This window comes from Montipora foliosa, chromosome 5 (genome assembly GCF_036669935.1).
Source record: "Montipora foliosa isolate CH-2021 chromosome 5, ASM3666993v2, whole genome shotgun sequence".
Taxonomy (NCBI): Eukaryota; Metazoa; Cnidaria; class Anthozoa; order Scleractinia; family Acroporidae; genus Montipora; species Montipora foliosa.
In genome coordinates this window covers 25,512,694-25,528,547 of record NC_090873.1, presented here as the reverse complement: position 1 = coordinate 25,528,547, position 15,854 = coordinate 25,512,694, and the positions used below count along the sequence as shown (strand labels likewise).

General features: G+C 38.2%; 1 protein-coding gene across 1 annotated transcript in view; it reads right to left on the bottom strand.

Moving 5' to 3' along the window:
• Positions 1-9,470: 9,470 nt before the first annotated feature.
• Positions 9,471-15,854, bottom strand: part of LOC138003802 (tyrosine kinase receptor Cad96Ca-like) — a 24,007-nt gene continuing 17,623 nt past the window's right edge. The window contains exons 8-9 of the mRNA XM_068850045.1: positions 12,284-12,380; positions 9,471-11,085 (exon numbers count right to left, since the gene is read on the bottom strand). Coding sequence (XP_068706146.1) covers positions 10,933-11,085; positions 12,284-12,380 — 250 coding nt within the window. The 3' untranslated portion in view covers positions 9,471-10,932. The remainder of the gene's footprint in view (positions 11,086-12,283; positions 12,381-15,854) is intronic.

The window sequence follows — 15,854 nt, the reverse complement described above, 5'->3', positions numbered from 1 at the left end:
ATTTCATAATTTAAATTGAATATGAAATTAATATACGTATTAAACACATTTACTTGCATTCGGTTTTGAAATCTTCTTGTTTGCGGTAACTGTATATACAAGTTTAATACTTTTAATACCAGACAGAGGTAAAAGTGAGACTTTTGGACTTAATTCATGATAATCAAAATTGTTTTATGTAAATGATTACTGCATAAGGCACCTCGTATCCATAATGACATTTGATACAAAATTGACACTAAATAGACCAATTTCGATATATTAAAATTCAGTCCTAAACAAAAGGCATCATCTCGAGGCTCAGGGGAATATACTCATACAAATCCTTATATTTATTCCCCAGAGTCTCGAGATGATGCCTCTTGGTTGGGACTGAATTTTAATATATCGAAATTGGTCTATAAGCAACCACGCTTTCCAAGTTTATTAAGTCTTCCAGAAAATTACTTACAGTGAACACCGCCTGCAAATAGCGAGCTAATCTAGGCAGGCGGTGTTAAGGACATACAAACGCGAATTACTAATTGAAGGCGTTAAAAAAGTCGATTTTGAATACATAATTTGCCAAAAGAGGAAAAAAGTAATAAAAAGTGAAGAAAAATATAATAATTTATGATTGAATTATAATTAAGATGCCTTTTTTATTTCAGAGATAAGAGTGCTAGTGTCAGCATAACTGTCCAGAGTTTCTAAAGTTACAAATAGTAATGCCTGAATTTTCTTTTTGAATATGTGCTTTGGTAGTCTTCGATAGCTTTCGGGAATGCTGTTCCAAATTTTAGCACCAACGATGGAAAAAGAGTTTTTATGATGATTGAGCCTAGAATGATTAATATAGTAGTTACCAGAAGATGCTGAGCGAGTATTATACTGATGTACGTCTTGTGTACGAGTAAAAAGATTGCAGATATTTTGAGGTGCAGAGTTAGTGGTTATATCAAGCATTAAGATTGATGAAAGTTTGAAGTAGAGCAATGTTGAGGTGCATTTTGTTTATCACGATTATGGACTATTGCCACTGATTTTCGTTCAGATTTTCAAAGTCTATGCAGATTAGTGAATAGTGAGAACCGGAATGACAACGACATCGTACTAATTGAAAACACTCCACTGTAGTAGGGTGTCGAAGTGGCTATCCACATGTATGCATTGCGTACCTAGCCATTAATTAATTAATTAATTAATTTCTTTTTTCTTTTGCCAAATACTGTAACATGCAGTGTGAGAGACGGGATCTTGAGTCGCAATGAAAGCTTGCGTGGTTAATTTTGTTCCTTTTAACCCACATAATTGTTCTTTATCTTTTAGATTGTTGACAACAAGAATCTGATCGATATGAGAATTCTAAGTGTGATTCATGTGCTATTTCACTTATTTCTCGGAACGAACGCCTTTACGGAGATCCGAGTAACAGCCGAAGATAAATCGACGATCATCGGTCGAACAATGGAGTACAGTCTCGATTCATTTTCGTACCTCATCGTAGAACCCGTGGGATAAAATCACACTGCAAAACTACCAGAAGGTTGTCATTCAGATGGAGATCATTTTTCTTGGTCGATCAAATACACTGTGGCGTATGGGAGCAGATCAGTGGGAGGTCTTCTGTTCCCTGGCTTCACGAAATATCAGGTACCGCCGCTAGAAAATAAATAGATCATGAGTGCCCTTATTTTTGTATTTCAAAATGGTGGATAAGTCATAGTGAAACCAATAGCACTATCCAATGGATAGTGATTTATCCGGTTGCAGTATCCACCTTTTGAATTGAACTGGTTGTTCGAAGGCCATTATAACTTTATCTGGCGGATACTGAGCCACTATCCGCCAGTTTCAATCTCTGCGAATATTTCAGTATTTGCCCTCAGAACTGTGAATATGCTCACTCTAAGCACATCTAGTTAACGCGTGAAAGGGTGTGAGAAAATCTCGGTCAACGTGACTGTGAATTCACTCAATCAAAACAGGTCACAACGCCAATTGCGACCATTTTAAAGTTTTAATAAATTTCGATCTCAAACCTTCCTTGTATAAAGGAAAAAGGAAAGGAAAAGAAAGGTTCGGGTTTTAATTTAAGTGTCTAATCATCTAGCGCTGGAGCACTAATTGGGGATACTGTAAATTGAAATTAACAAATTAACGCCAATCAAATCAAATGATGGTTTTTGAAGAGACGGAAAAACCGGAGTACCAACCTACATATAACGCAGAGTCTGGGAATTGAATCCGAGCATTGGTGGGATGGATCGAGGCGAATGCTCTCACTACTGCGCCACCCCTGCACCCCAAGGAAAAAGGAAACTTTATTGAAAATGCAAAAAAAGAGGGCAGTAATATACTATTTTACCACAATTGCTAGTAATCTCGCAATCTAATTGGCTAATTTGCCGTTGTCGATAAGAGTCCAGACAACGCTGTACGCGTCAATTTGTCACGCAATGTAATAGCCAATCAGGAACGTCCATTTTGGGAAATAAAACAATCATATTGCAAGAAAGTTGTAGACATGTGTGTTGTAGACTTGTGTCATGATGTTGAATTTGTTGTCGACTCACTCGACTGCGCCTCGTAAGTCCACAACATTTTGACCACTGTGATGACGAATATCGTTGTCGACAAGAGTACAGACAACGCTGAACCACTTTCGATTGGTTAATTAGCTTATCTTCGTGCAAATTACTCTTAAGAAGTCCTTGTTAGCACTAATATCGCAAGTGAAAAAAATTTGGCTGTAAAACGTGAATGGTCATGATAGCTAGCACAAAGACAAATTTAAAAAAAAGTGGCCATTTTTGCATCGTCTTTTGGTGGTTGCAACCAATCTCGAGAGACACATGTAACATTGTAATGAAGCAAAAGGATCTAATGATAAATCTTTATATGTTTTCGTCCACCAACATGGCGGCGATGACCCAACGTGAAATAACCTTTGTATACGAGAGTTGAAACCAAGCCAAACGAAAAATGTGAAAAAATGTACTTTATTAGTCATGGCCCGGTTGTTCGAAAGCCGATCAGTTTACCTGGATTAGTGTAAACTTTGCTTCCTTTTTTCAACTCTTTGGGGAAAGTTTCTTTCTGCTTATTTGTTTTTCAAGATTGATTTTTCTCTAATGTAAAACTTTGCCGAATGTTCGCGTTGACCATCATTTGGTAATACAGAAAAACAAACACCGTGGTCAACTTTAATCTGGGATTACCATTTAACGGCTTTTGAACAACCAGGCCCAGATGTCAAAAGCTTATTGATTTATTAAAATCTTTGTGCTCAATCTAGTTTCCAGTGTATATTTAAATCTACTATTCGAGATTTTAAAATACTTTTGAAGAGACATTTTGGGGCATACAAAACGCAACGTTATAACCGGAAACTAGAATAGTCCCGTATAACTGTAGTGTGTATACTCATTTTTATAGAGAAAAAAATGGTTCGCTCGTTTGGAAAATCTCGATTTAAGTTTGGTCTTGAAACGCGGGTTTTAAATTTCCAATCAAACTTAAAAATCGTGTTTTTATGTTTTTTTTTCACACAACAGGACGTTCCTTCCGGCAGATGTGGAGAGGCGATAGAGCCTTTACAGTTAATCCTGTGGCCCTTGGCAGACTCTGGATCCGTATAGGAAGTGAGGGAGAGCATGTCATCAGAATCCTTTCCGTTAGTATTCGGTGGAAGTATTTTCGGTGTCGTTTTTGAGATGCACTTTTCGGTGATGGACAAAACCGGCGATGCCATTGTCATTGAATACACTGAGAAACAAAGACAGGTGTACTGGGTGTGATGACCAACGCCTCTCCTTAAGACTTCCAAATGCTAAACCTACGTAAGTACGTTCAACTCTCAGAGTTAAATAACGAACCATTGGTATTGGGCCCAGTTAAATTTCCACCGACTGGAGAAGGAAGTGGGGTCCTTGGAATGCGCATGCCCGTTGACTTAACACCTCCATCAAAGTTTGTTCGTGCAGCGGTGCTAAAGGAATTTGCCAGGCCCAAGACGAACATAACCGCCGTCAACTTGGCTTTTCACGTGCGGAATTCTGTCGACATTCCTCACGGGGTAATATCTTATCATAAAGTCCAGAGGATTGGAGATTTCACCGTTTGGGCGGTGGCCAAGGAACAATGCTTTTTATTTCCGTAACTACAACTACTTAACCATCCGTGTCGTGTATCTTGACAACGTGCAACCATCTGGAAAAATGATGAAGATTAAAATATTTTCAAAGATTGGCGGATTTCAAGATGTCTCAGGTGATTTGAAATATATGGGTGGTGCAACAGGGGGTCTCAAACATGGCGATGAACTGTAAGCTTGGAACTCGCTCACCAAGATCAGCTTTTCTGGTGTTTAATTGCCTTAAGGAATGGAAGATTAAACATAGTTGAAAAATATGATGTGTATGTCGTAGAAAGACTAGCCTTGTTTAAATACTGTCGTTTTGTAGGCAATAATTTCCATTGTAAAATATCTGAATGACGATGAACTAAGCAGTCATATCTCATGTTACTTATGAGAAAAGTGACAAACTGAATAAAGAATCAGTGGCATGAGTGCTTATGTATTGAGGTATAGAATACTTTGGTTCACGGTACGTAGTTCCTCCTTTTTCACAATAATATTCCACATATTAACTAAAGCAATTATTTAGCTGATGTGGACCTGCTATACCCACTCACCCATTTACACTCACCGGCAAAGGACAGCTACAACACCGGGAACTCCATCCCCTACATGTTATGAACATGGAAGATATTTACAGAGCGGGACCTACGGTTTACAAAGGCAGCAATTTCTCCAGCCAAGCGTCCTGCCGCATGGCAGCCCGATGCCCAAGTAAGAGCCATAATAACATGAGGCTTCTGACTATTGGTAATGAATTATAGAGTGCTTATAAGATCTAATATTAATTAAACTCGCGTTGTCAAGGCGTTCAATCATCACTGAGGTCATTAAAGCACGGTGGAATCTCGACGTTGATCCAAGTTTAAATGATTTCATGATTTATTTACGTAAAGTAGGCTTGTATTTGCTGTACTAAGAGTGCTCTATACCATGCGGTAGGGCGATTATAAATGAATGAATAATCAGGACACGATCATACTTTTGCCTCTGGTTTTCATACAGATCTGTTTCGTACAGGAAGTTTAGTTTGTCCTGCACTCATCAGTGTGTAGCCAAGTGACGAACGGCCATGTATGACTAAAAAGCGGTAATCTTCAACGAATAAAATCACTCTTGGTTACACACTGATGAGTGCAGGACAAACTAAACGTCCTGTACGAAGCAGATCTGTATGAAAACCAGAGGCAAAAGTATGATCGTGTCCTGATTATTCATTCATTTATGATTGATTGATTGATTGATTGATTGATTGATTGATTGATTGATTGATTTATTTATTTATTTATGCAGTGCAAAAACAATAGGACATAAGTCCCTACTAGGTTTAAGCACCAACCCAACCTTCTCCTAGAATAGTAACTTAACATTATAAATATCCTAAATAGGTTGTTTATTAACAAGTTTCACGCAGCAAAGGTATTTACCCGGGGACATTTAGGACAAATTATTTTAAAGGTACAAAAGTTGTCGCCATCAAAAACGTTGAAGTCTCTTGAAATAAGACGATTAAAGTTTACGCTTATAAGAGTCAGTAGACTCAGCCTGCCTAACATCATCAGGTATATTGTTCCTCAAAATTGCTATCCTATTAAAATAGAAGTCCCGAAAAATTGATGTACGGTTATTACTTATCTTTAAGTTCAGCCCTGAGCACGCATGAGCACGAACGAGTTAGATCAATATGTACATCATGAAGACATTTAAAAAAGACAACTAAGTCGAGATATTAGAGCCAGTAATTAAAGGCAATCACTTCAGTTTGATTAAGCGATCCTTATATGACAAGTTACTACTATTTCTTAGTATAAAGCGTGTAGCTCGTCTTTGCACATTTTGAACTAGGAATAAATTGCTGATAACAGACTGAGGTGCCCATAACTGAGAGCAATAGCAAAAGTGCGAACGCACTAATGAACAGTAAAGTCGCAACAGCGCAACACTTCAACAATTCCTGCGCAGCTCCTTCTAATAAAGCCCAGTAACCTATTTGCTTTAACAACTATCATGAGTATATGATCCTTCCAAGAGGTGTCATTTACGGTCACTACCCCCAAATCGTTTTCAGTTGAGACAATCTCCACATCTTTAACATTTATACTATAGCTACGGTATGGACTAATACGGTTCCTAGATATACGCATATTACTGCGCTTTGTAGGCTGAAAATACAATTCATTTGACAAGGACCAGGTTGTAAGGGAAACTAAATCCTGCTGTAATTTCAAAAAAATCAGAATCATTATTTATGATCCTATAACATTTAGAATCGTCAGCAAACATAGCCAGCGACGCACTGCTAACAGGCCATTTCCGAGTTCATGTTCGCCTCTTCTTCAAAGCGAGTCTAAGTGCAAAGTTTTTCTTATGAAAATTAGTTTTCATTCATATGCAAAGTAGAACTAATTACCATCACAAAAACTTCGCACTTAGACTCGCTTTGAAGAGGAGGAAGACGTGAACTCGGAAATGGCCTATTACATTTGGCATGTCATTTACAAATAATAGAAAGGGAATGGGTCCTAGAAGTTACCCCTGGGGTACACCTGATCCAGTCCATTTACCAAAAGTTCCATTTGTAACCACTCCGTGACGCCTTCCAGTTAGGTATGAGTAAAACCAGGAGAGTAGGGGATCATCGATTCTAAACGTTTTTAGCTTCGACATGAGCGTTGCCGGGCACACAGAATGGAAAGCCTTGACCTAGCATGCGCATGGGCAATAAACGCTTTCGCTTTTATGGAACTGTTATGATTAGGATGTCGGTTTTTACTTGTTTACTCTTGTTTTCCTTCAATTTTGCAATGTTGGTAAATCCTTTAGCATGGTGTGAGAGAACGTCCTCCTATCGATACTGCTATTTCTATTAGAGTTTCCAATTGACTATCGTCCTTTGATTTCTCTGTTTGTCACATGCCCATGTTGGATGCCATCTTAACGGGTACTAAAATTTAGGTCCTTTTCGTTTTGTTTAAAAACGTTTCTGGTCACTCTTTGCCTCGAGTTTTACAAACATTGAAATACGAAATATTTTGAGCAAGAGCCAATGTAAATTTGATTTAAAAACGCCATGCCATGATCAGAAACCCATTACCACAACATGTCCTCTACCTCTGAAATGACGGTTATAGACAATTCCTAATTTTCTCTGGATTGACTGTTAGAAGTATACCTATTAAAGATTAAAGGCAACGACGAACAGAAGGCATGGGCCCGGGAGCTCTTGGTCACTGTCTGGTATAGGTGAAGTCTGTGGAGAAAACGTGGATCCGTTCATGGCTGTTTATGGCGTGAGGAAGGAGAAGATTCAAGGTATTTACCAAAGTAAAGGAATGGCCTGTTCTGTCTACGTCAAAAAAGATGACAAGGAAGTGGTGCATTTTGTGACTTGGTCTGGTTTAACTAAACACGTAAACAAAACAGCTCAAATGAATCACTTTTAAAGTAAACGCTTTGGAAAACAAGCGGCTTCAATCTATTCGACATCAACCGTTGAGACGTTTGGTCATAAGTTGTCTTTTCCAGAGGGTTTAGTTTTGCTTCGCTTTCCTCGAAGAAGTTCCTTACTGCTTATAGACCTTTACAAAAAACAAGAATTTACCACGGACTTGGAACCTTATTGCTTTGTTGGGCCTGAGAAACTTAAACTGAAATTAGAGTTCCAAAGAGACACTCAAACGCATAAACTACTGACAAGTGACACAAGTGGAAAGGACAGGAAGCTGGAGTGGTCTTCTGTGCTTGGGAGCTCCAATCATTGTCAAAGACTAAAAGATCTCACCCCGCAATAGTGGCCGATGGTCTGTTATGGGAGTAGTAGGACTCAGTAGGAAACGAGAACTTTGTCCACGTTTTGTTTGAGAATAAAATATTTGAACAAGATGCAAGTGGTCCTCCCATTAATGACGAGTTACATGAAGTAGATGCTTCAGCTCACCTGAGCCAATCCCTGCATAATACAAGTCATCCCACTGATGAGTTACATGAAGTAGGTGCTTGAGCTCACATGAGCCAACCCTGCATAATGCAAGTCATCCCACTGATAAGTTATATGAAGTAGGTGCTTCAGCTCACATGAGCCAATCTCAGCATAATGCAAGTCATCCCACTGATGAGTCATATCGAGGTAGGTGCTTCAGCTCACATGAGCCAGTCCCAATATAATGTAAGTCGTCTCACTGACGAGTTGAAAAAAGCTATCAGTCGCTGTTGATATGGAAACGGAATCAAGGTGTTAAAGCCAATTACGAAGTGTTAGAAACTGGACCACGTGATTCTCTCGTAGGGCGAAGTGATTTTGGCAGAAGAGTTAGAATTGTGCTAAGTTGCCACAGAGAAAAAAACTGCGGTTATTAATTCATGTGGATTCCCTCGTACTTTTGCTTGAGTTCATTCAACTGTAGCTACTTGGATTTTCCGCTAAATTTAAATGCTCCAAAAAGATATAAGAATAGATGCCCCAGAAAATCTGATAAAAAAAAAAATACATCGAAGTCCTTAGAATGCTTGCAGTACTTTCTTTCCAGTTAGACAAGATCCTTTAATTCAAAGTGGTACTTCAAATACCCATGGAAACAATTAAACCAAACAAATTGACCTGCTTTCAACTGAATGGCTTCATAGCTCTGTTAGTTAGCGCAGAGGTCTTGAGTTCGGATCCCTTTGAGGTGTCTAAGGGCCGATTTACACGATACGATTTTGTGGCATGCGACAAGCTCACGACAGGCCTACGACATGACTTACGATTGTTGTGTACGACAGAAAAAATGTCGTAGCATTTTAAAACATGTTTTAAAATGCTACGACATTTTTTCTGTCGTACACAACAATGGTAAATCATGTCGTAAGCCGTTGTCGCATGCGACAAAGTCGTACCGTGTAAATCGGCCTTATTAGCCCTTTTCAGGGTTAGTTTTTCTCATTTGCATTCCAATGCAATCTAACCTGGATGCGAGGCAATTTCGGGTTGAAAACTACAAAATAGCCCGAAATTGCCTCGCCTCCACGTTAAATTAGATTGTAATGCAAATGAGAAAAACTAACTGTGAAAAGGGCCTTGGAATAAAAGCAAGGCTGGAGTTGACCTTGCTTTGATACAAACCTAACTGCTTTTCCTATGTAAATAGAGACTCGTCAGCATTACAGCATGATTTAAATAAAGAAATCAACGGGGATTGTATCAAAGGAAGGTCAACTCCAGCCTGGCTTTCATTCAAAGGCCTGGAAACTTAGCACAGAACTGTAAAATGATCTTTTAATTTAAATTGTCCAGGTAAGAGCGAGGGTCACTTCCCTCTTTTGTCTATAACCCGCATTTAATATATAAATTCATTTCATAGGGCAGTTTCATTTACAGACAAGACAGCACAAGACCGTTTCGTTTACCAAATTTACTTTAGTTTGACTGATTGACTCTAAGAAATGTTTACACTGTTACGTCAGTTTGTCTATCAGGTCCCACTATTTATATTAATTATATATTTTTTCATTTTTTTGGGAATTTCCTCAAGTTTTGTACTTTCTTTCTTGAAATTATATGTAGGTAACTTTAGAACGAAATCACTTTGCTCGCATCGTCGAAGGTCTTTTTGAAAGCCGTGAGTAAGCAAAAGCTGAAATGGCGGTTACGTTCCAAGCAAGTAAGCGGAGATTAACATCTCAAAACCCTAAAGGTTAATAGCAAAGCACTTTAAAGTGCAACAATGACAACTCTTCTTTTGCAACTATAGTATGTTTGACTAAACATAAAAAGGGTTCGCGAGCTTCCTTTCTAAAAAATGATGATTTCTCTCCTACATGTATTTTGTTTCCCCCTCAATTAAGAGGAGACGCCAAATGACTGGTTATGTTTAGCTGGACCACTATTAAGTAAGGGGTCACTGAGTTAAGGAGTGTTTATACACCCTGATATAGCGTACTAATACTCCTACATCTCCTTCGTGCCACACATACGTGAATTGAAATAATCTTAAGCCTCTTGCTGTATTATTGCTCTCCTGAATATATTTTGTTTCCCCCTCAATTAAGAGGAGAAGCCAAATGATCGATTATGTTTAGCTAGGCCACTATTAAGCAAGGACTTACTGAGTTAACCAGTGTTTTTACACCCTGATAAAGCCTACTAATACTCCAGCATCTTCTCTTCCATGCCACACCTACGTGACTCGATGTAATCTTAAGCCCCTTGCCGTATGATTCCTCTCCTGAATATATTTTGTTTCCTCCTCAATCAACAGGATATTTTTCTACCACTTTTCGATGCCGCTGTTGTAGTAGGATTAAAAAGCCAGCATCAATCATACCGAATACTCGTTGATGATCACACTGGATTTCGATTTAGGTTTCCAAAATAAACTACTGCTAGTGCCTACAAAATCTTGGAAAACGTTCTGCTTATGATCGCTAGCTAACGATTGTCAAACCTTGTCGGGTTTGTTTATATTTTACTTCGCAAAGCAATTAATTATTGTAGCAATTGTTGTACTAATGAATATTCTAAACAATATTGACTGATGAAGGCAAAAAGATATTGCTTTGTTCTGCATTAGCACAGATGTCGATAGTGATTGACAAAACATGTCACAATAATTTCTCATTTAGTTAGTCTGGAATAAAACTGAGACTGATCGATTCCGTGGTCTTTTGGAGTTTACGACATGAGAACAAAATTGTGTGTTAGGGTTGTCTGTCTGATTGTCTACGCCTTTTTTTAATCGACCCAAATATGAATTAGGACTAGCTTTTGAATTTCACATTTTCTCTGACTCTAAAAACTAGTACTGTTACTGAATGACAACTACTTCAGCTAGCTTTTATAATTTCAGACTTGACCACTTTCTTGTTGAGGCCTTTGCATTTGTGGCCCCACGAACTGCTCTTGCGTCATCTTCAGTTTCTGCACCCACGTCCTCAACTCCTGAGTATTTTGCTCCATCGTACTTTGATTCGTCCACCAACGGGAGGTACTGCAACATATAGAAATAAGAAAGGTTTCCTCAGTATCATGCAATTAGTTTTTACTTCTTTTTCTTTATTTTTTTGGCTTGAAATAAATTGTAATCAACAAAACTGAAATTCATCCTAGAAACGTCTTTATGCCCATCACCCACAACAAAGTGACCAAAAACTCCGACGATAAAACACTTGAAACCTCACGCGTTTCTCGTAAAGAGTTAACACACAGATATTTGAAGAGGAAAATGATGACATGGATAGGATATTGAATCAAGTTGCCTATATAGGTTTCGAACGATCCAGTGTGAATAGGTAAAAATTGATATATAACGCCACAGGGAATAAATACTTTTTGTAGAATTTTGAAAACCTGTCAGAGTGGGTAGCCCTAAAGAAATAGTAGCATTCTAATTTGAATTTGACTTTACGTAGCACTTAACTCAATTTATTACACCATTTTACATGTACAGAAACAACTTCCAAATAAGCCAACTTCATCTCTCAGTTCCACCTTTAGCAATTGCACTGATGTCGCCGAGTTTCCCTTCTTCCCGTTCATAAAAGTAAAAATGAAACCATGGTTTGTCATTCAGAAAAAAATCCCATCCAACGTTCCCTTCATTTATCATCTTCCTAGAACCCGTTGCAACCTTATTATTATAATAATCGCTAAAACTGGACATTCAAAAAAAAAGGAGTTTATTGCCCAGAGAAAATTAAATGGATTTACGTGGAGTGTGACATGTTTAATTAATCATTTCCCACGATGCACTTGGGGCATTCCTGTCATCCGGGACTTTCTCTAGCTCTTATCCAGTGCAGAAGACAGGCGTAGGGCCTCCTTCAGTAACTAATTCAAGAGAGTCAAGATCATTTTCCCCTCCTCTTTTCTTAGTTTCTTGTGGATGGCGGGTGTGCCCTCACCTTTGCTGGAATCATGCCTTCTACATTTGGTTATTTCTTAGAAGGTACCATGCTGGTTTTAAATAAACTGCCTAGCCCAGCAGGGCTCGACAAAAATATCCCAAACATATGTGGTATTAATATCTGTTTCCAAGAAAACGGAGCTCGCTCCAAGCAACGCCTTGGCAAAAATGTCAGTCTTTATGCATGGCGCATGAAAAAAAAACAAAAAAAAAAAAACAGAAAAGAAAAGAAAAAAGAAAAAGAAAGAAAAAAATAGCACTTTGAAAACGTCTTGTTACTGACCTCTCCTTCGATGAACGAGCGCAGCCTCTTGGAAATATTTACGAAATCAGGGCGGAGTACTGGGATCTCTTGCCAGCACATCTCCATCAAGTTATACCTGATGATAAAAAAAGGAGGAGGTGAGAAGCCTATATCTCCAGCAATTCTTCCTTCAACCCTTTCGCAAGAAAGTTTATGTTTGGATATTTTTTCGCTGCAAAATGCATTGATTCTACGTTTAAGGTCTTGCGACATTTTTTGATGGATATAATGCCATTGCTTTTGATCGGACATTCTGATGTTGATTTGAAAACGTAATGAAAGATATATAAAGTTTTCCGGTAAAGTATAGCACTAAACACTAAACATGACAGAGAGAAAATATCTCGTTATCCCAGACTTGACGTAAGGGACGGTTAGTGCTTATACAGATAAAAGAGGTTCTTGACATAGAATTTATGTGCGACTTGTTTCTTTGAGAAAATATAAATGGTACATTCGAACACTTTAGAACACTTTATTTTAGGGTGCATAATTACAATAGAAATAACTGTACTCTCCCTTATAGCCCTGTTAAACTAACCTCGATTATCCGGATTTCGCGATTATCTGGACTAGCTTTTCTGGTCCCATTTTTTTCATAAATATTAGTTAGTCACATTCATTATCCGTAGAAAACTATGGCGTTAATTACTGCTCAAAACACTTTGAGCACATTTTGGACGTACAGATACCTTTGACAAGTCCAGGGGGTCATATTACAGTAGAAAAGATTACGCCATAAATGTTACGTCGTAATCTTTGCGCTTCCTATTAAAGTTTGTTACCGTCACCTGGACGTGCCGAGAATATAAGCAGTAAATATCAATTCGTAAAATTACGACGTAATTTTCATAGGCAACCTAATTCACGTCGTAATTACGCAACGTAAAATTATAGTCACGTAACATTACGTCGTAAAATCTCAACGTAATATTACGCCGTTCATTCAATTAGCTGAATGCGAGTACAAAGTTCAATTTCTATGGTTATCCCTATTTACGTCGTAAATTTACAACTTTCAAAATTTGACAGACGATCTGGGCCCAGCGGTCGGGATTTAAAGTCCAGTTTTCTCTCCTTTGAGAGCAATCCTGGTACCAAAGATGTCTGCCACTGGGAGCATGGGAGTGTTTATTTGCTCTCAAGGGGCAACTCCTCTTTGTCTAAACATAAGGTATGTTTCAGAGAAATGACAGACCTGTATAGGTAAAACGTTTGAGATTATAATACCAACTTTATTCATTCAATACAATGAAAGGGAGAAATACCAGAGGTTATCCCTATACGAGGGTATCCGCCCGGATGTTACTGATCTGGAGTCGATTTTGACGAGGGAGGAAAACAGAAGTACCCGGAGAAAAATCGTCGGAGTCAGATTGAGATCGACTGAAACTCAGCCCACATACGACCCCGAGGCCAGAGTGGAAGCTGGGTCACAGAGGTGGGAGGTATGGCTCATAACCACAAAACCATCATAAATCAAAGCAAGACGTAACATAAAGTCAAAAAATAAATAAATACATAATCATCAGCAACAAAGCAACCATTTAATTACGTTATTATTAAAGGCATTATTTCTTGTCTCTTGAATCTGACAGTGTTGCTCTGCGGAATGGGAGGGACGTCTTCCTGAAGCGGACACCAGAAAAAAGATGGCTACATCCCAACTCACCTTTGGGATGGGAAGACTTCTTGCCACTAGACGAGGCAAAGCGGCGGTACATTGACCGAAATGGAGCCCTTTCTATCCAAGTAAGCTATCAGCTTCTTAGGTAGAGAGACGTTCCAGTCTCTTGGCCTGTCCACAAGTTGCCAGTAAATGATCAACAAGGTGCACGAAATTTTGCTCAAAGTGCCTCGAAAGATGATTTTTTTTTCAAAAAATTAAAGCTGCTCAAAAGTTACTCACCGGCGGAAGGTCCGCGATACATTCCGGCATGGAGCGAGAGACAATGACCAATCAAGCGTAAGCTTAATTCCCAGGACATTTCTGTGCTTTTTGCTCGCGTGACTTTCAATGACAACAGAAAATGTCTCTCGTTTCATAGAGATCAAGTTAAAAAAGGCAGAAAAATTCGCTTCGGATGGAAAAAATGCTCGAAAATCGAAAAGTTGCCGAGAACTTGCGGAGAGGCCTATGAGCCTCGTCCTTTGTTTCTTACTCCAATTTCGATGTATGAAATCTAGCTTGGCAACGAAACTCAGGGGAATAAAAAAATATCGGTTACTTATTTATATATAAGCCTGGAGGAAATTTCCGTTTTTTTTATCCCCTTGTAGCCAAGCTAGAATTCTAATATATCAAAACTGGTCTATATTTTCATTTATAATGATAAAAGTCAAGTGCAAGTAGTCATACAAATAAATACATATTAAAATTTCGTTATTTCTAATTTCATATTAATCAGTGATGCACTGTACATGTATTATGGAGTCACCACTATTGTTGTATTTAGTACTAGTAGAGGCATTCAAAAAACCGTTTGGTCGAAGTTATCTGCAAGGATATGTAAGGCCTTCACAGGATACCATTTTCTGTTTAACAAAATGACCCGTTTATAGATTTTCCTGCGACATAAAAATTGTGTTTATATAAGTAAGTAGTTTCTTCGAAATACATTTTACGATAAAAACAAGCGATAAAATTTTCCGACGTTTCGATCTCGCTGAGATCATTTTCAAGTTTGAAAAAAAGTGAATAAAACTTTGCCTATAAGAAGTAAAATCACACGTGAGAATATTAAAAGCGATAAAAATGTGGAAACATGTACTAAGCGTTACAAAAGGTAAGTGATAAAAATTAAAAAAATTAAAAAAGGCTAGATAACAATAGGACTAAAGCTTTACAAAAGAATATATGAAATACTCAGAGCTATAAAAATAACTTTGCACGGATGGAGTCAGACTGCGTGTTCAAAGTTGGCTTTAGTTCTCTTATAAAAAGCATCTCATAAATTAAGCAGTCAAATTTGCTCTGGCACTTCCGTAAGATCTTGAAACTACGAGATATGTCCCTTGGGTCCCTCCCATGTTGATCTCTGACGTGTTTCTCGATGGCAGATCCCTTATGTTCTTCAATGCGTTGATACAGGTGTCGGCATGTGTAGCCGACATAATCCGCATCGCACAGATTACACTTGAAATGGTAAACAACACATTGTTGGTTAACAATAGGGGGTTTGCTTTCTTTTGTCTTGATTTTAGATCCGATCTTTCGGCTTGTGTACACGGGATGTATATCTTTTCCGATTTTGCGACTTAATTCTCCAAGTTGTCTTCGCACAGAATTCGCTGATCTCTGGTCCTTAAATGGTAATATTATTCTCACAGGTGCTTTCTTATCGTCACAGGTCTGTTTGGATCTTACATCCCCTGAAACTTTTGCAGTAAGTAAGTTTATATAAGAGCCTGCTATTTTTTCCTTTATTCATAATTCCGTTGTCTGAGTACAATTAACAGTGCAATTACTTATTATCTATTTACGAATGCCCTATAATACAATTTTTGTGCCCTAAAGTTTGCATAAACTATTGCTTTCGAGTTTATGCAC